General features: G+C 45.8%; 2 protein-coding genes across 2 annotated transcripts in view; both read left to right on the forward strand.

The window, feature by feature from the left end:
• Positions 1-7,068, forward strand: part of thada (THADA armadillo repeat containing) — a 96,804-nt gene extending 89,736 nt beyond the window's left edge. The window contains exons 37-38 of the mRNA XM_080534962.1: positions 5,255-5,439; positions 6,060-7,068. Of these exons, the coding sequence (XP_080391088.1) occupies positions 5,255-5,439; positions 6,060-6,386 (512 nt within the window). The 3' untranslated portion in view covers positions 6,387-7,068. The remainder of the gene's footprint in view (positions 1-5,254; positions 5,440-6,059) is intronic.
• Positions 7,069-9,298: 2,230 nt separating this feature from the next.
• On the forward strand, positions 9,299-10,987 carry zfp36l2 (zinc finger protein 36, C3H type-like 2; the record flags this gene model as incomplete). Its single annotated transcript, XM_080530991.1, has 2 exons — positions 9,299-9,349; positions 9,631-10,987. The coding sequence occupies 2 exons, from the start codon at positions 9,299-9,301 to the stop codon at positions 10,864-10,866; spliced, it is 1,287 nt and encodes a 428-aa protein (XP_080387117.1). The 3' UTR covers positions 10,867-10,987.
• Positions 10,988-12,564: the final 1,577 nt, after the last annotated feature.

Genomic DNA, 12,564 nt, shown 5'->3' on the forward strand with positions numbered 1-12,564 from the left:
TGATAGGCTAATGATGGTGTTTATGATCATAGTCGTAGACGTTACAAGTTATTGTCTGTGGGAATGGAGTAGTTGTTGTAGTAGTAGTCACCTTTTTACCTAAGCCAAGCAAGGGGGCGGCTGTGGCTCAGGAGAGGAGGTGGAGCTAATGATCGCAAGGTCGGCAGATCGGTGGTTCAAGTCCCAGCTGGCCACATGTCTAAGTGTCCTTGGGTGAGACACTGAACCCCAAACTGCTCCCAATGAGCGTGCCGGCGCGTTGCATGGTAGCTTGCCGCCATCGGTGTGTGAATGTGTGTGTGAACGGGTGAATGAGAGGCCGTTGTAAAGCGTCTTTGGAATAAGGCGCTATATAAGTGCAGTCCGTTTAACTGTGGACTAGGAGCTGGTGAAGACAGGACCCCAGGTTTGTCAGAGGGTGAGGGGGTCCAGTAGTTTGGCGTCTGACTGGGTCTCAGATGGAGAGACTCATTGACTTGGGGGCGGCTGTGGCGCAGGAGGTAGAGCCGCCGTCTAATGATCGCAAGGTTGGCTGATCGGCAGTTCGAGCCCCGGCTGGCCACATGTCGAAGTGTCCTTGGGCAAGACACTGAACCCCAAATCGCTCCCAGTGAGTGGGGCCGGCGCCTTTCATAGTAGCTTGCCGCCATTGGTGTGTGAATGGGTGAATGAGAGGCCATTGTAAAGCACTTTGGGTAAAGGCGCTATATAAGTGCAGTCCATTTACCATTTACTTAAAGCTCTCCTGCACGAGAGCTGGCCTGCAACTGCAGTCATAAAGAATGACTTTCCTTTACTTGTCTCTAATTCAGTTTTTACGATATTCTTATATACATTTTATACAGTTTTGTTTTGATTGTTGTCGTCGTCGTTGTTGTTGTTGTTGTTGTTGTTGTTGTTGAATCCTCAAGTCAAGACTTGGTATTATGGGTATTTTTTCCACACTCTCTAGTTCTCGTGAGCCACTGGAGGAAGTCAGCGCTTTAAGCCCCACATCTCTCTCACCTTAACACTGGGCATGTGCGTGTGTGTCTGTCTCTGCTCTGCCTGCTAATGAGAGTGTGTGTGGGGGGGAATATTGGTACAGGTAGGTAGGCAATCTTTTACCTCAGTATCACAAGCACACTATGTTGTAGAGGAGTGACAGCACTCATATGGACTTGTTCTAGTTGAGATGTGGTGTTTGAAGGGTTAGCCTGTTAGCCTGTAGCCTGTTAGCCTGTAGCCTGTTAGCCTGTAGCCTGTTAGCTTGTAGCCTGTTAGCTTGTAGCCTGTTAGCTTGTAGCCTGTTAGCCTGTAGCCTGGTTAGAGTGACAGGTGGTTACGGGGGCCTGTGTGTCGTCCTCAGGTTAGTGATCCAGGTGGGGGGTGAAACCATGTAGAAGCTGGCAGTCAGGAGGGGGCTATGTTGTGGGTGGTTGAGCAGAGGAATGGGATGGGGGTGGTTCACTCCCACTCCAACAGAGAGTACCGCGACATCGGGGAGGGGGGGAGGGGTCCACACATTTCTCTGATTTCACTAACTCCACACAGCTCGCTAGGACACCCGACACCCCCCAGCTGCGGGAGCGCAACACCAAAGCCTCCCGTCTCTCTCTCTTTCCATATTTAAAAAAGCAAAAATGTTTAGTTTTTTTGATTAGTTCCAGTCCCCAAAGACTCTGTCCCGCAGATCGATTACGTGAATTAAGCGCCCCCCCCCCCATCCTTTCCCCCGCCGGAATCTGGCTTCCAATGTCGTGGGGAAACTTGCGTTCCTGTCGCAGCATTTAGTACGCTCTCTCTCGTCGTGAAACAGTGTGGAAACGGAGCTTTCCGGAAGGGAGAAACCTCCCCCGGGACAGCATGGATGTGACGAGAGGTTAGGACTTCTGCTCCACGTCTCATCTGTCACTTGCTCACGTCCCCACATCGGGTTTTTAAGTGTCAGATTGGGTTTAGGCACGGGCTCTTACACCCAACTATTCCAATCAAAAATCCTGTGGAGAAGGCGTCGGTCTCGACTGGCTTGGCTTTCTCCGTCGTTTGTTGGATGACGACGCTCCTGAAATTCCCAGAATTCCTGTGTTCCAGGGCACAGTGTCTGCTACTAGCACCCCCCCCCCCCCCCCCCGTTCTTCTAGAACAGTCTTAGTTACGATGATTTGCGGTGTGTAGAGTTTGTTTCACTCTCTGCAGGCGAATGTCGTTTATTGTAAGTCGCTCCGGATGAGAGCGTCTGCTAAATGATTTATTTGATCAAATGTCGGGGGAAGACGGGTTATGAGACGGGTTAAGAGTCAGGCCGTATTCTCCTGGGTGTCGTGTGGGTCTGTGTACCCTGAAGTTGTCTCTTAACACCCCTGTCTTGTCCTGTCCTGCTGGCCTCCAACGTCATCTGAGATAAGAGATCGTCAGATAAACAACCACATAAACAACCACTTACTCCGACACACACACACTCACACACACTCACACACACACACACACACTCACACACACACACACTCACACACAGTACACACGTTAATAACAAGGAAAGACTATCCCCTGAGAGAAGTTGGGAGTGGAATCCTGGCCTGAAAGCTGAGGAGCGACTGGGAAATGGCGTTAGTCAAGTGTGAAACCCTCTCTTAAGTCCATCAATGGAAAAGCAGCTAGAGTTTCCTATTACGTCTTAAATAATGTTTGGTTTCGCCATGTTTTTAAAAAAAATAAAAATAAAGCCCCCCCCCCCCGCAACACTCTAAACCTCCCGTAACACTACTGTCAGCCTGCCTCCTGTGTTCCTCTGGCAGGGACAAGCCAGTCCTCCTAGATTACCTGGGTTCCTAGTCCTGTTGGTGTAGGAGGGGGCTAGGGGGGGTGTAGGAGGGGGTTAGGGGGTCATGTGTAGGGTAGGGATGGACGGTTTCCAATTATTGAAACCGAAAAACCGTCAAAGACTAAAACCGCGGTTTTCCGGTTAACCGAAAAACTACCGAAAAACGAAAAAATAATAATAATAATAAAAAAAAAAGAGAGAGCGACAATTTCAAATAATTGAGCCCTACTGCTACAATACACTCATGTCGAACACCATTAAAACACCGTAAGCACAGTCGCAACACATTTAGGCTACTTTGTTTCACAAATATAAGTGGAAAGGCAGACTTTTGTAAGCTACACCATACATGAAAACACATGAACACTTAACACACCAGCTCCGCTGATCCAGGGTGCACGCCTGCACGGAAGATCATCTCTTGGAACAGCGTCTTCATTGAATGAACTGCTTTCTCAATATCTTGGTTCTTAGACAAAGTTTCAGCTGCTGCTCAATGTATTTAAATATTTGAATACTGCTCAATAATCACTGAAATATTAGACTTAGAATTATGCAGTGAACATACTTAAAGCTTTTCATAAAAACCACATGCCGCGAGACTGACTCGTCCTGAACTGTCGTAAGTCAATCAACAAAGAATGCCCCATCAAAATAAAAGTGCCCATGGTAGAGCTGTCAAAATAGAGCTTTCTAAATAAATGTACTAATACAGATAGAGATAAATACAGAACTACCTTTGCGTCACTAAGTGACCGCGTATCTTCTGAGACATGCGTTCTGTCATCACTTTCAGTAGCGCCTTCACACACAGTGGCGCTGTGCACAAACACTCTTGATCCGTATAGCTCTTGTTTTATTATATTGTGGTTTAGTAAATACTGCACTTGGAGTTACATTCAATGCATGATTTGTGCTATAGAACATAAATAAAGTTTGATTGATTGATTGATATCAAATCAAATCACATTTTATTTCTATAGCGCATTTCTCACAAAAGTGACCCAATGCGCTTTACAGAGCAGCGAAAATTATCTTATTAAATGTAAGCGACTAATTGTAAAAAACCTTTCCTATCTACCAATAACTGAAGGCAACTATCTTTCCCATAGAGTGATTCGTTACCCTTAAATATAATCCCAATTAGATATTAATCCTCAGTTATTCTTCACAACTGACCAAACCTCTCACTCATTGCGCGGCAGATTCAGACTGTATCATTGTTATTTTCACACACGACAAACATGTGACATGTTCCAGTTTTATTCTTTGAACAACATAGGGAAAAAAATAAAAAATAAATAAAAATCCGGTTTCAGACGGTTTTGATAAAAAACCGTTTCTATTTTTATAAACCCCGGTTTTCGGTTTAACCGAAAAACCGTCCATCCCTAGTGTAGGGATGTAGGAGAGGGTTAAAGAAGGTGCTGATTATTTCAGGGAAATAACATATAATTATCTCATGATACATATCTCATGATATATTTTGGTATTTAACAATATTATTTGCGTCAAAAAACGATATACAGTACATTTCAAACTTACCGGTACTCTCAAACGACCGTTTATATTCTTAAAATAATCATGTTGATTTCTTGCTACGGTTCCTGCCGTCTTCCCCTTCGCCGGGTCAGGTGACCATGTTCAACGTTTTTGGTTCTTCAACTTTCGACAATACAGACCAATATATACAGAGATATACAGTAAGATTAACAGACTTCAAATATTGTTGCCCCCATACCATGTTTGATTAGCTGCCATGTTACGCTAAACAAGTTACCCGGAAACCGCTAATGTGACAAAAAGGTTTTTTTTATAACCGAGAGGCAAGGTTTCATATTGTAATTGTCTGTCCCAGGGTGGGTTCCAGGCTGTCCCAGGGGGGGTTCCAGGGGGGGTCCCAGGGTGGGTCCCAGGGGGGGTCCCTGGGGGGGTTCCAGGCTGTCCCAGGGTGGGTCCCAGGGGGGGTCCCTGGGGGGGTTCCAGGCTGTCCCAGGGTGGGTTCCAGGCTCTGAAGAGAACACACACTTAGTCTGGAACGTAAAGACACACATGCATCAATCTGATGTCTAAAAGCTTCACCTTGATCCTGTGTCAGACACAACTATGTGCGTGTGTGTCTCTCTGTGTGTGTGTGTGTGTGTGTGTGTGTGTGTGTGTGTGTGTGTGTGTGTGTCTGTGTATGTCTGTGTATGCACCCCCCCATGTACACAAAACACATTAACCATACATAAACATACAAAAGATAACAATAATAATCACGTCACATAGCTTCATTAATGCCATACTTCTTTTGGAGTCTTTTCTCCCCTCTACTTTCTCTCTGGTCTCTGGCTGATGTCAGAGAGAAGGATGAGTGAAGTGATTACCTCCTCCGTGTGTTCCTCTAGAAGGGTGTGTGTGTGTGTGTGTGTGTGTGTGTGTGTGTGTAATACCTCTGTGTCCCTCTAGGCGGGGAGGTGTGTGTGTCGGTGTGCCCCCCGGTGGCCCTGGACCAGGGCGTGGCGCTGCTCTGCACGTTGTTCCAGGTGTGGGGGCGCGCCCCCGCAGGCCTGCTGGCCCTGACCGCCTGGCTGCTGGGGGAGGAGGAGGAGGAGGAGGAGGAGGAGGAGGGGGCCACAGAGCCCACCGGGCTGGTGAGGACTGGGGAGGGTTTACACACTGGAGGGGTTAAGATGGGTTAGGTGGTCTCTACTAACAGGGCAACTATTATGTTGTTAGTAACAGGGCAAACTACATGAGCACTGAGTATATCTACATTTAGCATATATTTCTACATTTAGCATACGTTTCTACACGTACATACGTTTCTACATTTAGCATACATTTCTACATGTACATACATGTCTATATTTAGCATACATTTCTACATGTACATACATAACATACATTTCTACGTAAATACATTTCTACGTAAATACATTTCTACGTACATACATTTCTACGTACATAAATGTCTACGTAAATACATTTCTACATACATACATTTCTACATGTACATACATTTCTACGTACATACATTTCTATGCACATACATTTCTACGTACAAACATTTCTACGTACATACATTTCTACGTACATACATTTCTACATGTACATACATTTCTATGTACATAACATACATTTCTACATGTACATACATTTCTACATGTACATACATTTCTACGTACATACATTTCTACGTACATACATAAATGAAGGATTTAGTTGATCCGTTCACGGTCGTTGACTCTTGTCTCCCCCCGATGCCCCCCAGGACGAGGAGGGCTTCCTGTTTGACAAGGGAGATCTGAACCTGTGGGAGGAGCCTGTCCAGTGGGTGCGGCTGCTGCACAGACACCTGCGCGTCCTCCTCTCGCGCGACCCGGGGACGCTGAACGCCGCGGACCAGGCCGAGGCGGGCCGACTGTCAGCCCAGGCCGAGGCCCGCGCCCAGGCCTCCCGGCTGGCCCTGAGGGCCCTCCCGGCCCTGCCCCGGTTCTCCTGCCCCGTGGAGCACACCCGCCTGGCCCTGAGGGAGGAGAGGGCCTCGCTGGCCCTGGACGTGCTGGCCTCCCTGACTCAGACCGGAGTGTCGGCTTGAGGGACAAGGAAGGAAGGAGGGACAGAGACCAGTGGTTTTAATCCGTGTCCAGCCGTAGCCTCCGGGAAACACTCTACTCAACTCAGCTCAGTTCCGCTCCGAAACTCAGGTTCCCCCATGAGCCTCGAGGTTTATGGCCTTAAGAAACAAAAGGGAATGTCGTGCCAGAGAAGGAGGGGGTGTTCCCACAATGACAGTTTCCGTTTTTCGAAAAAACCCATCCCCCGAAGGTGGCGTAGAGACGGAAGTAGAGACGGAAGTCGAGACGTTGGCGTCTCACAGTGCTCTGTCTTCCTGTTTTAATCGTCCCTGTGTGTACGCGTGTGTTTCTGTTTTTCCTCTGTCGTTTTTGCGGGAGCGTGGTTTTGCGTGCGTTCGGACTGCGTAAGAGCGAACGTGGTCGTTGTTCAGCAGTGTGATCAGTAGTTACCCACGCTGCCACTGTGGGCTGGTTCCCTGGGTTCAGCTTCCGTCGTTCCGTGGATTTCATTTCAGTCTGTGACGGAATTCATGTGTTTTAAGAAGGGAATGATTGGGGGGCTGCTGAAAATGTAAGTGTTTTTAAGTTGTGTCAAAGTGATTTTCAATAAAGATTCCCTAATTCGTTGTTCTTGTAAGGTGTCGAACCTCGTGTTATTCGTTTAGCCCTGCATGTGGAAAAATAACACTTGGTGCCCTGCTTCTACCGACTAGATAGTGTTTCACACAGAAAATGTACTGCTACTAAAGTGTCTGCCGTTAAACTTGCCTTCAAGACTGCTGTGCACTCACAGCACATTGAGATTCAAACAGATCCACACAACCCCCCCCCCCCCCCCCCAGAGCTACTGTATATGTATATACTGTATACGAGCCTGAAAAAACACACTTTCAGGTTTAACAACAGTCTGGTTATGCAGTGTGTGACTGCACGATTCAAGGCAGCAAAGGTTGTTAAAGCAAATATATTCCCCCTAAAAATATGACCCTTGCTAAACATTCTAAGTTGTGTCACATGTATTTCTGTCTGTCTTCCTCTGCTGTTTTTTAAAAACATTTGGTCTGGTGTGCAGACAGCTGGGCCGTCTTACTCAGTAGAGGCAGTGTGTTCCCTGTACTGTAAAGATGATGTCATGTTTTGGAGCGCTTGAACATCCACCAATAAAAACAGGGCCGTGTGATGGGAGAGTGGTTTCTGTGGATGAGGACATGTTCAAGCCATTTCTCAACGTACGAGGCCTGCCTTGTCTGTCCTTGACATTAAAACAATTTATCATAAACGCTTTCAAATAGGCGTAGTACAGCCTCGAGCTCTAATTTAAGGGTTGGTAGTAGTAGATTCCAACCTGTTATTTGTTTTCTGCCGTTTCAGTTTTTTTATTTTTATTATATATATCTCTCGGCAGCGAAACCACTATGAACCACTATATCAAAGGACTTCTGAATCATGCAAAAACATTGTTTCCGTTTTCACTATCTGTTCTCACAGATATTGTCCAATCAGAATGACTTGATCATAACTGATCTCACAAAAACCGGCAATTAATCGATTGCATATTGCACATGATTTTTTTCTTTTTTAAATGTACACAGCTCTTCACCAAAACGTGCATGCATATTGTGTGCTTCACTGCCAAGTATCTAACCTTATAGATCTTAGACCTGGCTCCAATGTTAACATTTCCATAGCTTTTGCATCTTTAGACCATGTTCCTAGCTTTTTCATGGCCTTATGGTTTGACCATTTCTACATAATGTGTACATCACCCTGCTAGATACTGTAGTTTAGTCTTTGTAGACAAAATCCCTGGACCCTTAACTAATTGTAAACATGCTACTTCACTTAGGGGCGATGTTTATGTGGAAATCTTATGGAATGCACCTTTAAATGATGCCTTGACCTCAGCAGGTGGCGCTAAAGTCTATAAAGTCATTTTTGAATTTGTCCTCAGGGAGGCAATGTTGTACCGCTGTTTAACTAGACGAGAGCCATATTCCACTAGTGCCGTCAGACTTCTGAGATTGTGGTTGAGCGCTTTTGAGATGACAGTGACCAAACATTTGTCTTCATACTTTTCCTGAATTAATAAATAACGTTATTAAAATATATATATATATTGTTAAGTAGAAATCCATAACTCAAGAACTGTTTTGGAGCCGACCAGCTACGTGTATTACAACAATGTGGGGGGAAACACATTTTGTTCATTGTGGAAACGCACTGCGCTGCACAAACTTTCACATTGCAGCACTGGAAGGCCGAATAACTCCTGTTATGTATTATGTGTTGTTTAAACATTTAAACATATTGAGAACAACTCTTCCCATGCGTCATTGACTAGATAGTCCAGAGTGGAGCTCGTCGATTATGCAACCGCCTCACTTACTACCACACAAACAAGCGATGACGCGGAACGATTGTGATGCATTTCCAGAATAACATGCAATTGAAATGATTTCCAAATCAGAGATCATCTAAAAGGGTCGATAGATTGACAGACAGTTTATCCACATTTGCACCGATATGTGAAAGGGAACTCGTACAATTTAGAGGCGGAGTGTAAGAATAGGCGGCCAACCAGTTACTGGACAGTGTTCAAAAAAGGGGAGTGCTCTGCAAAAGTTTGCTACAACCGCGAAGCATTTATATCCATGTGCAGTACACGGTGGGGCAGTGAAGCACTCAGATCCAGCGGGGCACTCTGGCTCAGCGCTTCTCTGGGAGAAACGACCTACAACGTGCAACAGGGATCTAAGCTTCTTGCTGTTTCACATTCACATCACTGGAATTGCTGATCCATTTTTCCCCGGCTGAACTTTCACGAACCAGTCGTGGCACGGTCTACAAGAGTCGCCTCGTGCATTCAAGGATCCTTGCTTGGTCCTCCATGACAGTGACAGAACGACTGCGACAGAAAACTTCCAAAGAAGAGATGTCTGCAAGCATCTTTTCCGCTTTCTGCGACGTCGACCTGCTTTACAAGGTAAGGAAACAGTGCATAGTTGAAAAATCTCCTACCTATTACAGATCCTGCTTTCTTTTACCGTGCAACTGGCTTGCAAGTTGCAACCTGTTGGTGCGTTGTCAAAAGCATGGCCCCTCTTGTCCCTTGCTATGTAAGGAAAGCTAGCTCGCTAGCGCAACACAGTTTGTTTGCAATTGCAAAAAATAAATAAAAATGCATTGATCCTAATCGCACGTGTTGAAATGCATCGTGTATTTCGATCGATAACTTATCGTTTTCTATCCCTCTCCTCCCAACAGCAAGACAAACGTCTGAACATGAACGCCATCCACATCAACAGCATGCTGGACAAGAAAGCAGTGGGGGCTCCGGTCTCCACTCCCATCAGCTCCAACAACTCTTACACCCCGGGATTTTTCCGTCGAAACTCGACCAGTAACTTGGAATCGGTGACCAACAGTAACAAATACTCCGTCGGCTCCTACAACAGCCTGCAAGAGGACTCGTATAGCGGCAGCACTGCCACCATGAACAAGGAGAATAAGTTCCGCGACCGGGCGTACAGCGAGAGTGGACCAGACCGCGGCCAGCTGCAGAAACAACCCGGCTCTCAGATCAACTCCACCCGCTACAAGACGGAGCTCTGCCGGCCCTTCGAGGAGAACGGCGCGTGCAAGTACGGCGAGAAGTGCCAGTTCGCCCACGGCTACCACGAGCTGCGGAGCTTGACCCGTCACCCCAAGTACAAGACCGAGCCGTGTCGCACCTACCACACCATCGGCTTCTGCCCCTACGGCCCCCGCTGTCACTTCATCCACAACGCCGACGAGCGCCGGTCCCCCGCGGGCAGCAACGCCAACGTGAACGGGGAGCCCGGGTCGCCTCTCAGCGAGCTCTGCGGCTACGGTCAGAGCCGGGAGAGGGAGGGGGGGGCTATGCCCGGGGGGCTATACACTCACCACCGGGACAGACCGAAGCTTTACCACAGCCTGAGTTTCTCCGGCTTTTCCTCCAGCCACCACCACCACGGTGGACCGGACTCCCCGCAGATGATCGAAAGCCCCACGTCGCGCACCCCACCCCCCTACAACGACGCCTCTGGCTCCCCTCACTTCTACGAGGACGTCCTGTCGCCCAACTCCATGCAGGCGTGCGTGAACAGTGCGTTCTCCTTCCCGGGGGGGCAACAAGACTTAAAAGCCTTACTCGCCCCGCTGAGCGTGCACACCACGCAGAACGGCTATGCCAACCACCAGTCCAACGGTGCCTATTACGGAGGCGTTCAAGCCCTCCTGTGCCCCCCCCTCTCTCCTTCCTCCTACAACCTGAGCCACTTGCAGCAGTCGTTGTGTCGCCTCAACGAGTCGCCGGTGTTCGACTCTCCCCCCAGCCCGCCGGACTCCCTCTCGGGCCGGGAGAGTTACGCCAGCGGGTCGCTCAGCACCTCTGGGAGTCTCAGCGGCTCCGAGTCTCCGAGCCTGGACGCCGGGAAACGTTTGCCAATCTTCAGCAGGCTGTCGATTTCAGATGATTAAATGTATTCGTCGTTGAATGGATGAATATCTAAGATCTTTTTTTTCATGGCATTATTTTTTTTTGCTCCTTTCTGTATTTAGACCTAATGATTTTGTATAGAGGTTAGATACCAATAGAAGGCATTCCATCATCGGCAACTTTGACCTAATGAGCTGCAAAATCGCAGTCTTTTGGTTTATCAGGTGACACACTTTCCTGGGATAGCTGTGTAACAAGATTTGATACGAAAAGAGACTGTAGTAGAGGGTTTCGGATTTCAACCATCCTGCCAAGAATATGCCTTGACACAATGTTAACGTTGTTTTTTCAAGCTGTGTTTTTCTGAAAGTTAAATTTCCATTCCAGAAACTTTAGTCTATTTCACCGCGCCACCTAGTGGCTCGTTTGGTTAGTATAACGTGTTGCTTAGTTGGAAGTACTCTTGAGATCGGTTTGTTTGGGGAAATCACTGCTGATGGTTGGGATATATTTTTGTAGCTGTTTTGATTACATAGCGTTGCGTTACTGGTTATGAATTATTTAACTTATTTATTATGATGTTAAAAGTATAGGCTACATTGGTAATTTGTGTCCATACTGTATTTATCAAGTATGTTGAAGCAATAGATCTATATTCTTGTATTATGTTTAAATTATCTTCGCCATTATTAATCTGCATAAAATGGAGTGTTCTTTTCACAGTAATATATTGTTTTTTGTTGTCTTTTGTAACTTCACTTGGTTATTGTTATTTGTAAATGAGAAAAAAAAAAAAAAAAAACTTAATTTAAGAGAAAGTATGTGATATTTATTTCATTAATTTTGTTTCCTTGTTTACGTTTAAAACAGTTTTGCGTGATTGCTGTTTGTTCCAATGCTGTTGTTCCAATGTTGCTTGTCAATGCTGTGGAAGGCCTTTTTAAGAATCCCTATGTAGGTTGTTTCTGTAGAATGTATAAACGCTGTGGTTGTACAGACCGTCCAAACCTGAGCTATCATTATGTTTTTTTTTACAGATCTGATTTCAGTGACAAAGAACCCAAGTAAATAAATTAACCAAAAAAGTATTTTGTTTCTGTTTGCACGAGGTCACACTTGTGATTCCAGCCACGTGCTGAAGAATGTAGCAGTCCCTTGTGCCCCAGTATTATTGTGTAGTGCCTGTGGGGTCACCGTTTTTACATGCCTTAAGATTAACCAAATAAAGTATTTTCCTACATGTATCTTTTTCACAAGTTGAATTGAATGTAGTGTCGGATCTGGATTCCTTCTGAAGGTTGTTACCACTAGACACTCTGGAACAACAACCGTACATCATTGTTTTTTCTTTAATTCACCATTCCTCTTCACATGTTGATTTTGTTAGCTTTTTCTTTGAGATTGAAATTGTCTGTCTGAATCTTCAGAATTTGCTGGATGAGAAAGTGGTTTAACATGTTTTGTACATAGTAGGTATAGGGGATGCGCACTATGTACTTTTTGACTACTTTATCAGAAGTAAAGCCTTTTGAATGTAACACAAAAAAAAACGGACAAAAAGACAACGTGTTGTAATGTAATTCTTTTTTTTCCATTCTTTTTTTTGGGTCAGTTCACTACAAATTGAGTGTGAGACTGTTAACTTTGTACTGTTCATTTTTTTGTAGTTCTCCCAATAAAGTTGTTTTTTTAAAGAGTATTTTGCTGCTTTGGTCTATTTGTACAGAGTCGGTCTGCCA

Source organism: Nansenia antarctica (assembly GCF_963989245.1).
Source record: "Nansenia antarctica genome assembly, chromosome: 1".
NCBI classification, from domain to species: Eukaryota; Metazoa; Chordata; class Actinopteri; order Argentiniformes; family Microstomatidae; genus Nansenia; species Nansenia antarctica.